General features: G+C 44.2%; 1 protein-coding gene across 14 annotated transcripts in view; it reads left to right on the plus strand.

The window, feature by feature from the left end:
* The window catches only part of LOC124033942 (neuron navigator 2-like), a 145841-nt gene that overhangs the window by 120783 nt on the left and 9708 nt on the right, over nt 1-15350 (plus strand). For all 14 annotated transcript variants that reach the window (XM_046346445.1, XM_046346448.1, XM_046346447.1 and 11 more), the window contains 6 exons: nt 532-584; nt 3204-3227; nt 3756-3830; nt 7777-7860; nt 8033-8156; nt 11395-11579. In XM_046346445.1, coding sequence (XP_046202401.1) covers nt 532-584; nt 3204-3227; nt 3756-3830; nt 7777-7860; nt 8033-8156; nt 11395-11579 — 545 coding nt within the window. The remainder of the gene's footprint in view (nt 1-531; nt 585-3203; nt 3228-3755; nt 3831-7776; nt 7861-8032; nt 8157-11394; nt 11580-15350) is intronic.

Raw genomic sequence — 15350 nt, forward strand, 5'->3', positions numbered from 1 at the left:
CATACACACACACTAACACATCCACACACACACACACAGTATACCGCTGTGTGTGGTAGCGTTATCTTTATAGGGCTGTTATTAGGACTTTCACCACCATGGCGGCTGGTCGAGTCAGGACAAGTGAGAGGAGGTGGATAATGGTAGGGTGACTGGTGGATGGAGCGAGGTGGGTGGTGGAAGAAGGGATTTGCATCTTAGGGAGATTGTCGGGGCTCAAACGTATTATGGTGTGCAGTAGTTTTTCTACATTGAGATATCTTTCGTATTTTTCCTTCTTTTGGTCACAAACATGCGGGTAAGTGTGAGTGAGTCTGACGTGTGTGTGTGTGTGTGTGTGTGTGTGTGTGTGTGTGTGTGTGTGTGTGTGTGTGTGTGTGTGTGTGTGTGTGTGTGTGTGTGTGTGTGTGTGTGTGTGTGTGTGTGTGTGTGTGTGTGTGTGTGTGTTATCACCTGATGTAGTGTGTGTTGTTATGCACTGTACAGTTCTGAGGCCTCATCCCTCTATGTCCTGTGGCTTTGTCTCTGCAGTTCACGGCTCCTCCCTGTCTCTGGTCTCCAGTACCTCCTCTATCTACTCTACGGTGGGTACAAATGGTTTATATGTTTTATTTGATTAAAGTTTTTCATCTATTTAACATAGCTCCCAATGCTCTAATGGTAGAGCCCCCACTGCTCCACCAGTTTACTGCTTTACTGTATATGTAGCTATATGTTTATTCATGTTTATTAGTATGTACTGTATAATGTTTATTCGTGAGTTGTAGTAGTCAATGTTCAATACCACAATAATACCACATATAAAGACCCCACTCCGAAATAACCAGGCCAGGTGGTCTGCTGCATTTATGTTGATGTTGGGAAAGCTCATCTTAAATCAGTTGTTGACGGTATAAAGTCACCAGAGTCCTTTACATGAGACAGGATAGAGTTTCTGCTTGACACTGATCTAATGTCAGTTAAGTGTTTCTCTTCCTATGGTTAACGTTAGGATTTGGCTGTGGTAAGCTGATCCTAGATCTGTGCTTAGGGGCAACTTTTATCCTTCACCCGAGACCGAGGGGTGGCTGCTCTTACTCAGATCCGGGCCAGTCACGCCCCCACACACAGCCCAGCCAATCAGTAAAGGGTTTTTCTATTAGGGTGGGCCACTCCACCTACCCGTTGACAGGTACACTCCCCGAAAGCAGGTGTAGAGGCGGGTCTGTGTGGAGAAAGAGAAAGGAAAAGAGAGCGACTGAGCTCTCAGACAAGGTGGAACTACAGAGCAGGTCTGTGGCAGATAACTCAGGAGAGAGAGGAGTCACAGAAGCTATCAAGATGATGGCCACTTTATCCATGACAGGAACGGTCACCGCTTGGGACATACGCACGGTAGGGATGGGATGGAGGAAGAGGAGAGGAGGATATTCCAGATTCAGACAGATTGGGGATTTGTTCCACCACCATTGAGGTTATTTGTTGTCGTGAAGATAATGACGATTCAGTGAAAAGGATGATGATTCTATAGCAATTGTAGCTCCGTCATGTGTTTATTGATCGACTGCTATTGACTTGGGGAACAGCGCAAGAAATCTCTTCTCCTGTCAGTTTTGTTTTGTCTGGGATGAATACGAGAGACAGGTCTGTGTGTGTGTCTCAGATTGTTTTGGCTATGCCCTCAATAGTATGCTTCAATCTCTAACCTTAACCATTAGGATGGAAATGCAAAACTGAACTTAGATCAGTGTCTAGGAGGCAACTGTGAATGACAGCTTTGTTTCTGTGTGTAGACGCTATGTTGACAGGTTGTACTTTGTTACCGCCCCCCTCATACTTCTTCAGGTGCGCGAGAGTGAAACAAAGTACACACACACACACACACACACACACACAGCTTTGTTTTTGTGAAATTTCTGGACTTTTTGGGGAGAAACATTTATTTTCAATAAAATAAATCATGTTTTCCCTAAACCTAACCCGTAATCTAACCTTAACCTCTAACTCCTAACCTTAACCACTAAACCTAACCCGTAAGCCTAAAATAACTTTTAAACAAATTTAAGGACATTAAAAATATGTGTTCTTGTTGTCCTGCCTTGTCAGAACATTCTGGCATCCTGATAAAGTAGGAAGACATGTACACACACACACACACACACACACACACACACACACACACACACACACACACACACACACACACACACACACACACACACACACACACACACACACACACACACACACACACACACACACACACACACACACACACACACCATTATTAGCTCTAACAAGCAAACACAATACAGCGCCAGACAGACAGGCGGGACCAGGGGGAAAAAAACATTATTAATTGCAGTTTGTTATGTCACAATAACACGGCCACAAGTTTTTTTATTTGGGTTGACATCAGGGCTTGCCTAGCAACCGCCCACACACTGCACAGCAAATCACAGGTAGACGATACAGAGATGTGTAGGAGTAGAATAGGGTAGAATGGTATTTTGGTTTGAAAAATGTACTGACTGGCTCTCTGTGTTGAGACTTTTACCTGTACATGTAAAGAGGGGGATTGTGTGATATACAGTTTGTGATGGGTTGGTCTGTGTGTACGGGGTTTACGTGCATGTATGCTTGTGCCATTGTGTGTGTATACAGTTTACACTGTGTGTGGGCATGAGGCCAATCATGTCTACTTGTGTGTATGCGGTTTTCCAAGCTCTCCTGTGTTACCATTGTTCAGAATGGAGTGCAGGGAGACGACACCTCTCAGCAGAGACACACACACACACACACACACACACACACACACACACACACACACACACACACACACACACACACACACACACACACACACACACACACACACACACACACACACACACACACACACACACACACACACACAAAACACCTCCCAGGAGCATAGATCTTTGCTCTCCAGACCCATTACACCAGACATCTCTAATCACCATGTCTCTGTAACTTATAAATCATCAGGGGGTTTGAGCTAGATAAAATATACAGAGCCTGAAGACAGTGTTCTGGAGCCATGCTGGGCTGGTGTAGTCTGGTGTAGTCGGCTAGCCCCAGGTGCTGTAGAATTATAGTAACTATCACACCTCCCTCTTCCCTCCCTTTCAGGCCTGGCTGGAATAATGCTGCTTTCTTTCTGTCAATCGATATATAATCATTCTCTCATTTTGTTTTCGCAGACCGAAGAGAAATCCCAGTCAGAGGTAAGACTTGAACTCCCTTTCACCTTCTTTGTAAAGAAATGCACTCTTTCCCCCTTTCTTCGTTCTCTCTTACTTGTTGCTCTCTCTCTTCTTTCTTTCTTTCTTTCTTTCTTTCTTTCTTTCTTTCTCTCTCTCTTTCTTTCTCTCTCTCTCTCTTTCTCTCTCCCTCTCTCTCTCTCTCTCTCTCTCTCTCTCTCTCCCCCCTCTCTCTCTCTCTCTCTCTCTCTCATTCTTGTCTCTGTATTCATATGACATGCTGGAACATGGGGGCGTATTCAGTATTGTATCTAGTTACACATGTCTGTGTTGTGGGTGACCATGTGACAACAAGCCCTTGTTCCGGACACCTGTGTGCTCCTTTATGAAGCCATGACAGGTGCTTCCTTTCCCTAACCTCTTTCTATCAGAGGGTAGATTTTTCCCTTGTATTGTCACACCGACAAAACTTTCTCAGCCTGTTGTGTTTTTTTGGTGGTGGTGTGTTTGGGTGAAGTGTTTTGATGTTTAATGTGTGTGTTTTATTTTTAGATCCGTAAGCTGCGTAGAGAGCTGGATGCCTCCCAGGAAAAAGTCTCGGCCCTGACGACACAACTGAGTGCCAATGTAAGTACAACAGGAGGGAGATCTAGCTCCTCACACAGATGTGGAAACACGCGGCTACACAAACTAATGTGTAAACACCAAGGCTGTTGCGGTGACTTCCTCACATGGAAAAAAACGACGTAAGAAACGCACAAAAGCACACCTTTGACAGAAAAAAATACAAAAGCGTCGTCTCTACTTGCAGCTGCTGCTAGCGAGGAAAATGGTCAGCGAAGAACAGCCTGACGCAGTTCGAAATGAGATTCGCAAAATGAACAAAAAATCTCGGTAGAGAAAAAGGGGGCGAAAAAAACTAAGTGTATACTCTTGACAACCAAGTTACAAACGCAGAAGAGAGGATATCAACCTTGGCGGACAAGAACACCTGTCTAAACGACACTGTTGAAATAATGGGGACTGTGATCGAAAGACTTCAATAACAGGAAAATGACTGTCGGAGAAAAGCACTTTCGGATCAGATGGGTTCCCGAAAATCCACATAAATACGGAGGATTGTGTGAAAGACGTTTTACGCAACATAATCGATAACACACCGGAGGATGTTAACAACATGACCATCGAGAGCAATGACACTGCGCCCAGGACCAGCCCCACGCAATCCCCGGCCTATCCTGGTGAAATTCTTACCACACATCGACAGGGAGAAAGTCTGGTTCAGAGCAAAAGAGCTCAGGACTTTTCACTCGAAAGGGACAAGGGCTGAGTTTTTCCCTGAATTTTCCAAGATTCAGGACAAGAGAAATGCATTCACGGAGGTGAGGTATATGTGCATGAAACGGGGACGGAAATAATCGCGGCAATATCCTGCCGTGTTCTGGGTAACTGCGAGAGGATCACTACGTCGTTTCACAGACCCAAAGGAGACAAAGAAGTGTGTCCGTCAACGAGGTTGAACAAATTGAGTAGCGTGGTAGGCTACGTAAGCTCCGCATGCAGGCGGTGGTTCATCACGGATGGACGACTGTTTTTCTTTAAGGTGATAGGAGAATTTCCTATGTTGTGAGTAACAGTCTCATTGAGTGTTTATGCTGTGAATGCTGCCTATAATTTATCTTTCGGATTTACAGTTGATATCATTATATTACTAGATTAAGCAGGATTATAGTCCGAGCATATCATTCTGTTTTATGGTTATAGTGGGGATAAACATATAAATTATTTAAAGTTTTCACTCTTATATCAACAAAAGTGGGGCAAAAATGTATTTAGTCAGCCACCAATTGTGCAAGTTCTCCCACTTAAAAAGATGAGAGGCCTGTAATTTTCATCATAGGTACACTTCAACTATGACAGACAAAATGAGAAAAGAAATCCAGAACATCACATTGTAGGATTTTTAATGAATTTATTGGCAAATTATGGTGGAACATAAGTATTTGGTTACCTACAAACAAGCAAGATTTCTGGCTCTCACAGACCTGTAACTTCTTCTTTAAGAGGCTCCTCTGTCCTCCACTCATTATCTGTATCAATGGCACCTGCTTGAACTTGTTATCAGTATAAAAGACATCTGTCCACAACCTCAAACAGTCACACTCCAAACTCCACTATGGCCAAGACCAAAGAGCTGTCAAAGGACACCAGAAACAAAATTGTAGACCTGCACCAGGCTGGGAAGACTGAATCTGCAATAGGTAAGCAGCTTGGTTTGAAGAAATCAACTGTGGGAGCAATTATTAGGAAATGGAAGACATACAAGACCACTGATAATCTCCCTCGATCTGGGGCTCCACGCAAGATCTCACCCCGTGGGGTCAAAATGATCACAAGAACGGGGAGCGAAAATTCCAGAACCACACGGGGGGACCTAGTGAATGACCTGCAGAGAGCTGAGACCAAAGTAACAAAGCCTACAATCAGTAACACACTACGCCGCCAGGGACTCAAATCCTGCAGTGCCAGACGTGTCCCCCTGCTTAAGCCAGTACATGTCCAAGCCCGTCTGAAGTTTGCTGGAGAGCATTTGGATGATCCAGAAGAAGATTGGGAGAATGTCATATGGTCAGATGAAACCAAAATATAACTTTTTGGTAAAAACTCAACTCGTCGTGTTTGGAGGACAAAGAATGATGAGTTGCATCCAAAGAACACCATACCTACTGTGAAGCATGGGGTGGAAACATCATGCTTTGGGACTGTTTTTCTGCAAAGGGACCAGGACGACTGATCCGTGTTAAGGAAAGAATGAATGGGGCCATGTATCGTGATATTTTGAGTGAAAACCTCCTTCCATCAGCAAGGGCATTGAATATGAAACGTGGCTGGGTCTTTCAGCATGACAATGATCCCAAACACACCGCCCGGGCAACGAAGGAGTGGCTTCGTAAGAAGCATTTCAAGGTCCTGGAGTGGCCTAGAGTGGCCTTTTCTCATTTAGTCTCTCATAGTTAAAGTGTACCTATGATTACAAATGACAGGCCTCATCTTTTTAAGTGGGAGAACTTGCACAATTGGTGGCTGACTAAATACTTTTTTGCCCCACTGTAGGCCACAACAGGTGTGTTCGTGCCTCCCTGAATGTTCAGTGGTGTACATACGTTTTTATTGACCAGCGTGTAGTGCAGGAGTTAACTACACAGAGCATCCTAGACAGAGGAGATTAAACGTTCTTAGGCGATGAAGGTCTTCACACAGTGGTCTACAATTATATTTTTTTCCGGGGGGAGAGTGATGTCATGTTTGGGTTTCAGGCGAGGCCGTTGTGGCTGTGTTAACCGTCAGCACACGTTCAATGAGAGCTTTTCTCACACTGCTCAAAGCCAGTCTTGTCATCTATGTTTAGCTGCAATATCTCAACTCGTGGTTGTTCAAGGTCTCCGGGTCTACTTTGTCTCTCCTTTTTATCACAATTGGGAGGAGTCTATCGTCACCCAGATACCACTTCTCACTGTCTCCCCACTGTCTCTCCGTCCCTCGCATTCCCCTTCAACCCTCCATGCACTCTCTCTCTCTCACCCACCCAGACACTCTGTCCTAGTTCTTAGACACGGGAGAGAATAGACACGGTTCGTGTGTCGGGGGAGAAGAGGTACTAAACAGCCACAGAGTCAGTCCTGTAGCTTTAGCATTGTTAGCATCCAGCCTCCCTGGCCATGGCGTCCAGCAGGCCATACCCCAGAGTGGGCACAGAGGGCATCTGGCTCCCCCTGAACCACTACCCTTCCAGGAGGAGAAGCCATCCGGCACCGCCACTCAGAGGGGACCTGGGAGACCCTGTCGACCAAAGCTCTGGTGCGGACACATCTATTAGAGAGGTGTGAGAGGATTTAAGTCCGGATTCAGAGGATTTCTGGCTACCGCTTTTTGAGACATTTTGAAGTTGTGCGACTGACAAGAGTTGGTTGTTATGATATGTAGCATTTGCTGTTTTTCGTTGTTTTTTTTTGTTGCTTTTGACTTCTCGTCTTTAACTGGAATGCAGGCTAATCAGTGCACTGAATAAGCTGTTGGTTTTGAGATGTTGTAACTGTTGTTATTCGGTAACTTGGCTTGGATTCCTGGCAGTTGCTTTTGTCTTATCGGCTACTAGCTCTGTCCTTGAAGCAGGTCATCTGGGAATGCAGCTACTCTCATGCTTTGACAGTAACCGCTTCTGAAGGATCTTTGGCCATCCAATCTAAGTTGAACTATAATATGACCTCTTTGAACCTGTGAGTAGAATTATAAACTGGGTGGGTCGAGCCCTGAATGCTGATTGGCTGACAGCCGTGATTTATCAGACCGTATACCACGGGTATGACAAAACATGCTCTAATTACGTTGGTAGCCAGTTTATAATAGCAATAAGGCACCTCGGGGGTTTGTGATATATGGTCCATATTAACCACGGCTGTGTTCAGCCTAACAGCCCTTAGCTGTGGTATATTTGCCATATACCACACCTCCTCTGGCCTTATTGCTTAAGTATAGTTTGACATATTCTAACCTGTGTTATTTCCCTGTGCAGGCTCACCTGGTGGCAGCATTTGAACAGAGCCTGGGTAACATGACTATCAGACTGAAGAGTCTCACTATGACCGCTGAGCACAAGGTGAGGCATGTCATTGCATAGCATGACATCATTTAAGGCAGAATTTAATTATGTTCATCTCGGGCCAAAGGAAAACCCCAAAATATAAAAATGTGATCATGTATATGAATTTTAGACACATGACTGTTAGTTGCATGTTGTTGTAATGTTCTAAATGTGTTTTCCCCTGCAGGACTGTGAGCTGAACGAGCTGAGGAAGAACATTGAGCTGCTGAAGAAACAGAACAACGTGGCCCAGGCCGCCATCAACGGAGTCATCAACACACCTGAGTTCACCTGCAAACAGAACAGGACAGGTAAGGAGAACCTGAACCACAACCATAGCAATAACACCAACAACCTCTCACAGTACCTTAAAGGTACAGTAGACTCAGATAAATGATGTTTCCACGAGCAGCACCACAGATCCACTATATATACAGAAAGGTATGTGGACACCTTCAAATGAGTGAATTCGGCTATTTCAGCCACTCCCGTTTCTGACAGTTGTATAAAATCGAGCACACCGCCATGCAATCTCCATAGACAAACACTGCCAGTAGAATGGCCTGTACTGAAGAGCTCAGTGACTTTCAACGTGACACCGTCATAGGATGCCACTTTTCCAACAAGTCAGTTCGTCAAATTTTTGCCCCGCTTAGAGCTGCCCTGATCAACTGTAAGTGCTGTTATTGTGAAGTGGAAACATCTAGGAGCAGCAACGGCTCAACAGAGAAGTGGTAGACCACACAAGCTCACAGTGCTGATGCGAGTAAAAATCGTCTGTCCACCGTTGCAACACTCACTACTGAGTTCCAAACTGCCTCTGGAAGCAACATCAGCACAATAACTGTTTGTCGGGAGCTTCATGAAATGGGTTTCCATGGCCGAGCAGCCACACACAAGGCTAAGATCATCATGCGCAATGCCAAGCGTCGGCTGGAGTGGTGTAAACCTCGCCGCCATTGGACTCTGGAGCAGTGGAAACGCGCTCTCTGGAGTGATGAATCACACTTCATCATCTGACAGTCCGACGGGACGGATCTGGGTTTGGCGGACGCTACCTGCCCCAATGCATAGTACCAAATGTAAAGTTTGGTGGAGGAGGAATAATGGTCTGGGGTTGTTTTTTGTGGTTCGGGCTAGGCCCCTTTGTAGCAACAATTTGGGGAAGGCCCTTTCCTGCTGTAGCATTACAATGTCCCCGTACACAAAGCTAGGTCCATACAGAAATGGTTTGTCGAGATCTGGCCTGCACAGAGCCCTGACATCAACCCCATCGAACACCTTTGGGATGAATTGGAACGCTAACTGCGAGCCAGGCCTAACATCAGTGCCTGACCTCACTAACGCTCGTGGCTGAATCGAAGCAAGTCCCCGCAGCAATGTTTCAAAATCTAGTGGAAAGCCTTCCCAGAAGAATGTAGGCTGTTATAGCAGCAAAGGGTGGACCAACTCCATATTAATTTTCATGAATTTGGAATGAGATGTTTGACGAGCATGAGATGAGATGTTCCACATGCTTTTGGCCATGTTGTGTATTATGATGAGCGAAATGCAAGACTTCTACGGGACCAAGACAGCAGAGAAGTTAAGCCTCGCATTTCAAAGCTCTTAGGTGTAGCGTAAATTTACCCACTATGCCAGGTGTAAACTACATTCAGCCGCGGGCTGATTTTTGTCTTGAGCGGATGGTCAGTTGGCCGGAACATAATTACAAATAATTTGTAGATTGCAAATTGACCGCAAGAAGCGAAAACATATCATATTTGAGTAAAACAGAATATTTTCAAACCTAGCTTACATTTGTATACGATCACAGATACAGTGCATTTGGAAAGTATTCAGACTCTTTGACTTTTTCCTTGTCAATCTACACACATTACCCCATAATGACAAAGCAAAAACTGTTTTTTAGACATTTTTGCAGATGTATTCCTACTTAAAGACGAATCTATGGCCCCCAATTGGCGTAGTAGAGCACATAAGTTATTACAAATAAAAAGCTGAAATATCACATTTACATACAATTCAGACCCTTTACTCAGTACTTTGTTGAAGCACCTTTTGCAGCGATTACAGCCTCGAGTATGACACTATAAGCTTGGCACACATGTATTTGGGGAGTTTCTCCCATTCTTCTCTGCAGATTCTCACAAGCTCTGTCAGGTCGGATGGGGAGTGTCGCTGCACAGCTATTTTCAGGTCTCTCCAGAGATGTTCGATCGGGTTCAAGACCAGGGTCTAGCTGGGCCACTCGAGGACATTCAGACACTTGTCCTGAAGCCACTCCTGCGTTGTCTTGGCTGTGTGCTTATGGCCGTTGTCCTGTTGCAAGGTGAACCCACTGCCCAGTCTGAGGTCCTGAGCGCTCTGGAGCAGGTTTTCATCAAGGATCTCTCTGTACTATGCTTTATTCATCTTTTCTTTGATCCTGACTTGTCTCCCAGTCCCTGCTGCTGAAAAACATCCCCACAGCTTAATGCTGCAACCACCATGCTTCACCGTAGGGATGGTGCCAGGTTTCCTCCAGACGTGATGCTTGGCATTCAGGCCAAAGAGTTCAATCTTGGTTTTATCAGATCAGAGAATCTTGTTTCTCATGGTCTGAGTCTTTAGGTGCCTTTTGGCAAACTCCAAGCGGGCTGTCATGTGCCTTTTACTGAGGAGTGGGTCCCGTCTGGCCACTCTACCATAAAGGCCTGATTTGTGGAGTGCTGCAGAGATGGTTGTCCTTCTGGAAGGTTCTCCCATCTCCACAGAGGAACTCTGGAGCTCTGTCAGAGTGACCTTCAGGTTCTTGGTCAACTCCCTGATCAAGGCCCTTCTCCACCAATTTTCTAGTTTGGCCGGGCGGCCAGCCTTTCCAAATCATGTCCAATCAATTAAATTGACAACTGGTGGACTCCAATCAAGTTGTTGAAACATCTCAAGGATGATCCGTGTAAACAGGATGCACCTGAGCTCAACTTCGAGTCTCATAGCAAAGGGTCTGAATACTTATGTAAATAAAGTATCCGTTTTTTTTTTTTTTTTATACATTTGCAAAAATGTCTAAAAACCTGTTTCGCTTTGTCATTATGGGTTATTGTGTGTAGATCGAGGAGGAAAAATATTTATTTAATCCATTTTAGAATTAGGCTGTAACGTAAAAAATGTGGGAAAAGTAAAGGGGTCTGAATACTTTCCGAATGTGCTGTATCTGTCTATCATACACAGGAATACTTTAGAACAGATTTCCAAAATGAAAATCACTTGGAGATGATTTTCTGCTACTGTATTTTTACAGTCTTTTATGTCCCAAACTTGCTCAGAAAACTTGGGGGGGCCAAATAAAATCACCCGAGCCCCACCAGTTGGGGAACCCTGCACTATTCTCTTTATTTTATGCATCTACATCATATCACTGACTCTACCTTGAAGCTTACACCTGGCAAGGGAAAAGTGAACTTATAGACTTCTCCCAATGCTGTGATACTGTATTCTTTCCGAGTCTTTCAAACAAGTCTCTCTCTCTCTCTCTAAACCTCCTCCCTCTCCTTCCCTCTTTCTCAGGTTCTTTCTCAGGTGGTGGTGGTAGTAATGGCAGCTCCCTGCAGCAGCAGCAGCCAGACCTACGGATGAGGAGACAGCACTCGTCAGACAGCGTCAGCAGCATTGCCAGTGCAACCAGCCACTCCAGTGTGGGATCCAACATGGACGCCGACGCTAAGAACAAGAAGAAGAACAAGAAGAACTGGGTATGTGCTTTCGTAGACATGCACAAGTGCATACTCACATATGCACATTACACACACACGCGCACGCGCACACGCACACAGACACACACACGGGAACTGAGTATGATCGTGATCACTCACTACCAAACAACACACACAAACATATCTTACTCCAAATGACATCTAACAACATGTTTTGTCTCTCGATATATGTGTTTGTAAATCACACTCTGGGGTCTCTTTCTCAGGCATCTTGCACAGGGGCCAAGGGGATTGCAATGCAATTAGCTTTCCTTATAGACTCAGTTACTGTTAAAAAAAGAGTGTACTGTATAGGGAATAGTGTGTAATTTGGTATGTTACCTAGATCTACAATTGTAGAGGTTTTGTGAAATAGAGAAACGCAGAACACTTTCAAATATGTTCAATTTCCTGTCGATACAGGAAGTTAACGCTGTTCCATTTCTTGTTGTGTTCCCTCTTGCTCCTTGTTGCTGACAGATCGTGTCTTGCACAGGAGGACAGTTTGAAGATGATGATGTATGCATCCTATTTGTGTTTAGGTTACTATAGATGCTTTTAGGCTGCGTGCCTTTATGTTGATATCTGTAGGCAACAAAATGGTGATCAACCTGAAAGCTTTCGTGTCAAGTATTTGTATGTGTACCGCTTCAAAGATGCTAGATGGAAACGGCTACGCTTGAGACTCTAAATATACTATTAGACTCTGTTTCGTTGCCTACATCAACAGTGTCTTGAGAAGCTGATTGTTGCTGTGAGAGCTGCTTTCATACCCAGTGTGTCACTGCTGTAGTGTCTGTAGCAAATCTATCTCCTAGTCGATCCTCCAGACTTGGGCTCAATTCCAGTAACATTTCAGAAATTGTATTACATACCAATAGAGGAATTTGGTTTCCAACAGGATTTGAAATGGAATTGAGCCGCACTCTTATTTGCTTCATGGTATTGGCTGCTATTGAACCTGTCTAGACCCTAGTGATTTGTGTTCCTATCCTCTTTTCCCATAGATGCAATAACATTGAAGTGACCCTGTGTAAAGCTGACCTTAGCTTTGAATTTCTATATTTGTAGCTCTATATATTTATCATAGAATACTTCTGTCCCAATCACAATCCACTTTGTGTAAACGGGTGTACTGTCTATATTAGAGGTCGACCGATTATGATTTTTCAGCTCCGATACCGATTATTTGGAAGACCAAAAAATCCAATACCGATCAATCGGCCAATTATTTTTTGTATTTATTTGTAATAATGACAATTACAACAATACTGAATGAACACCTATTTTAACTTAATATAATACATCAATAAAATCAATTTAGCCTCAAATAAATAATGAAACATGTTCAATTTGGTTTAAATAATGCAAAAACAAAGTGTTGGAGAAGAAAGTAAAAGTGCCATGTAAAAGAGTGAACGTTTGAGTTCCTTGCTCAGAACATGAAAACACATGAAAGCTGGTGGTTCCTTTTAACAGGAGTCTTCAATATTCCCAGGTAAGAAGTTTTAGATTGTAGTTATTATAGGAATTGGAGTCGCGAGATTTTGAGTTCAAGCTGTGTAAGGACATCAGGGCTAAAATTGTAGACCTGCACAAGGCTGGTATGGGCTACAGGACAATAGGCAAGCAGCTTGGTGAGAAGGCAACAATTGTTGGCGCAATTATTAGAAAATGGAAGAAGTTCAAGGTGATTGACCGTCATACTCGGTCTGGGGCTCCATGCAAGATCTCACCTCGTGGGGCATCAATGATCATGAGGAAGGTGAGGGATCGGCCCAGAACTACACGGCAGGACCTGGTCAATGACCTGAAGAGAGCTGGGACCACAGTCTCAAAGAAAACCATTAGCAACACACTACACCGTCATGGATTAAAATCCTGCAGCGCACGCAAGGTCCCCCTGCTCAAGCCAGCGCATGTCCAGGCCCTTCTGAAGTTTGCCAGTGACCATCTGGATGATCCAGAGGAGGAATGGGAGAAAGTCATGTGGTCTGATGAGACAAAAATATAGCTGTTTGGTCTAAACTCCACTCGCCGTGTTTGGAGGAAGAAGAAGGATGAGTACAACCCCAAGAACACCATCCCAACCGTGAAGCATGGAGGTGGTAACATCATTCTTTGGGGATGCTTTTCTGCAAAGGAGACAGGACGACTGCACCGTATTGAGGGGAGGATGGATGGGACCATGTATCGCGAGATCTTGGCCAACAACCTCCTTCCCTCAGTAAGAGCATTGAAGATGGGTCTTCCAGCATGACAACGACCCGAAACACACAGCCAGGGTAACTAAGGAGAGGCTCCGTCCTCCGTAAGAAGCATCTCAATGTCCTGGAGTGGCCTAGCCAGTCTCCAGACCTGAACCCAATAGAAAATCTTTGGTGGGAGCTAAAAGTCCGTATTGCCCAGTGACAGCCCCGAAACCTGAAGGATCTGGAGAAGGTCTTTATGGAGGAGTGGGCCAAAATCCCTGCTGCAGTGTGTGCAAACCTGGTCAAGAACTACAGGAAAAGTATGATCTCTGTAATTGCAAACACAGGTTTTTCTACCAAATATTAAGTTCTGCTTTTCTGATGTATCAAATACTTATGTCATGCAATAAAATGCAAATTAATTACTTAAAAATCATACAATGTGATTTTCTGGATTTTTGTTTTAGATTCCATCTCTCACAGTTGAAGTGTACCTATGATAAAAAATTACAGACCTCTACATGCTTTTTAAGTAGGGAAAACCTGCAAAATCGGCAGTGTATCAAATACTGTAGCTTCCGTCCCTCTCATCTCTCCTCCCTGGGCTTGAACCAAGAACACGACGACAACAGCCACCCTCGAAGCCGCATTACCCATGTATAGCAAGGGAAACGACCACAGGCTCAGAGCGAGTGACGTTTGAAACGCTATTAGCGCGCACTAACTAGCTAGCCATTTCACATTGGTTACACCAGCCTCATCTCGGGAGTTGATAGGCTTGAAGTCATAAACAGAGCAATGCTTGATGCACTACAAAGAACTGTTGGCAAAATGCACGAAAGTGCTGTTTGAATGAATGTTTATGCGCCTGCTTCTGCCTACCACCGCTCAGTCAGATACTTAGATACTTGTATGCTCAGTCAAATTATATGCAACTCGGGACACACTAGATTATATCTAGTAATATCATCAACCATGTGTAGTTAACTAGTGATTATGATTGATTGTTTTTATAAGATAAGTTTAATGCTAGCTAGCAACTTACCTTGGCTTACTACATTTGCGTAACAGGCAGTCTCCTTGTGGAGTGCACAAGGATGAGTTAACTGTAAGGTCGCAAGATTGGATCCCCCGAGCTGACAAGGTGAAAATGCATGACTGTAAGTCGCTTTGGATAAAAGCGTCTGCTAAATGGCATTTATTATTATTATTATTATTATTATCTGTCGTTCTGCCCCTGAACGAGGCAGTTAACCCACCGTTCCTAGGCAGTCATTGTAAATAAGAATGTGTTCTTAACTGACTTGCCAAGTTAAATAAAGATTAAATAAAGGTGTTAAAAAAAACAGCAAAATCGGTGTCCAAAAATACCTATTTCCGATTGTTATGAAAACTTGAACTCGGCCCTAATTAATCGGCCATTCCGATTAATCGGTCGAACTCTAGTCCATATGCAGTTTCTACAAGTAAAAGTAACGTGACATGTTCAAGATCTAGTGATAATAAGCTATTCTCAGAGAGCCCATGGTTCTCACGTGCGTTTTGCACAGAAAATAGGCGGGTCCCCTGATAATTTGCT

This window comes from Oncorhynchus gorbuscha, linkage group LG04 (genome assembly GCF_021184085.1).
Source record: "Oncorhynchus gorbuscha isolate QuinsamMale2020 ecotype Even-year linkage group LG04, OgorEven_v1.0, whole genome shotgun sequence".
In the NCBI taxonomy this organism is placed as follows: domain Eukaryota; kingdom Metazoa; phylum Chordata; class Actinopteri; order Salmoniformes; family Salmonidae; genus Oncorhynchus; species Oncorhynchus gorbuscha.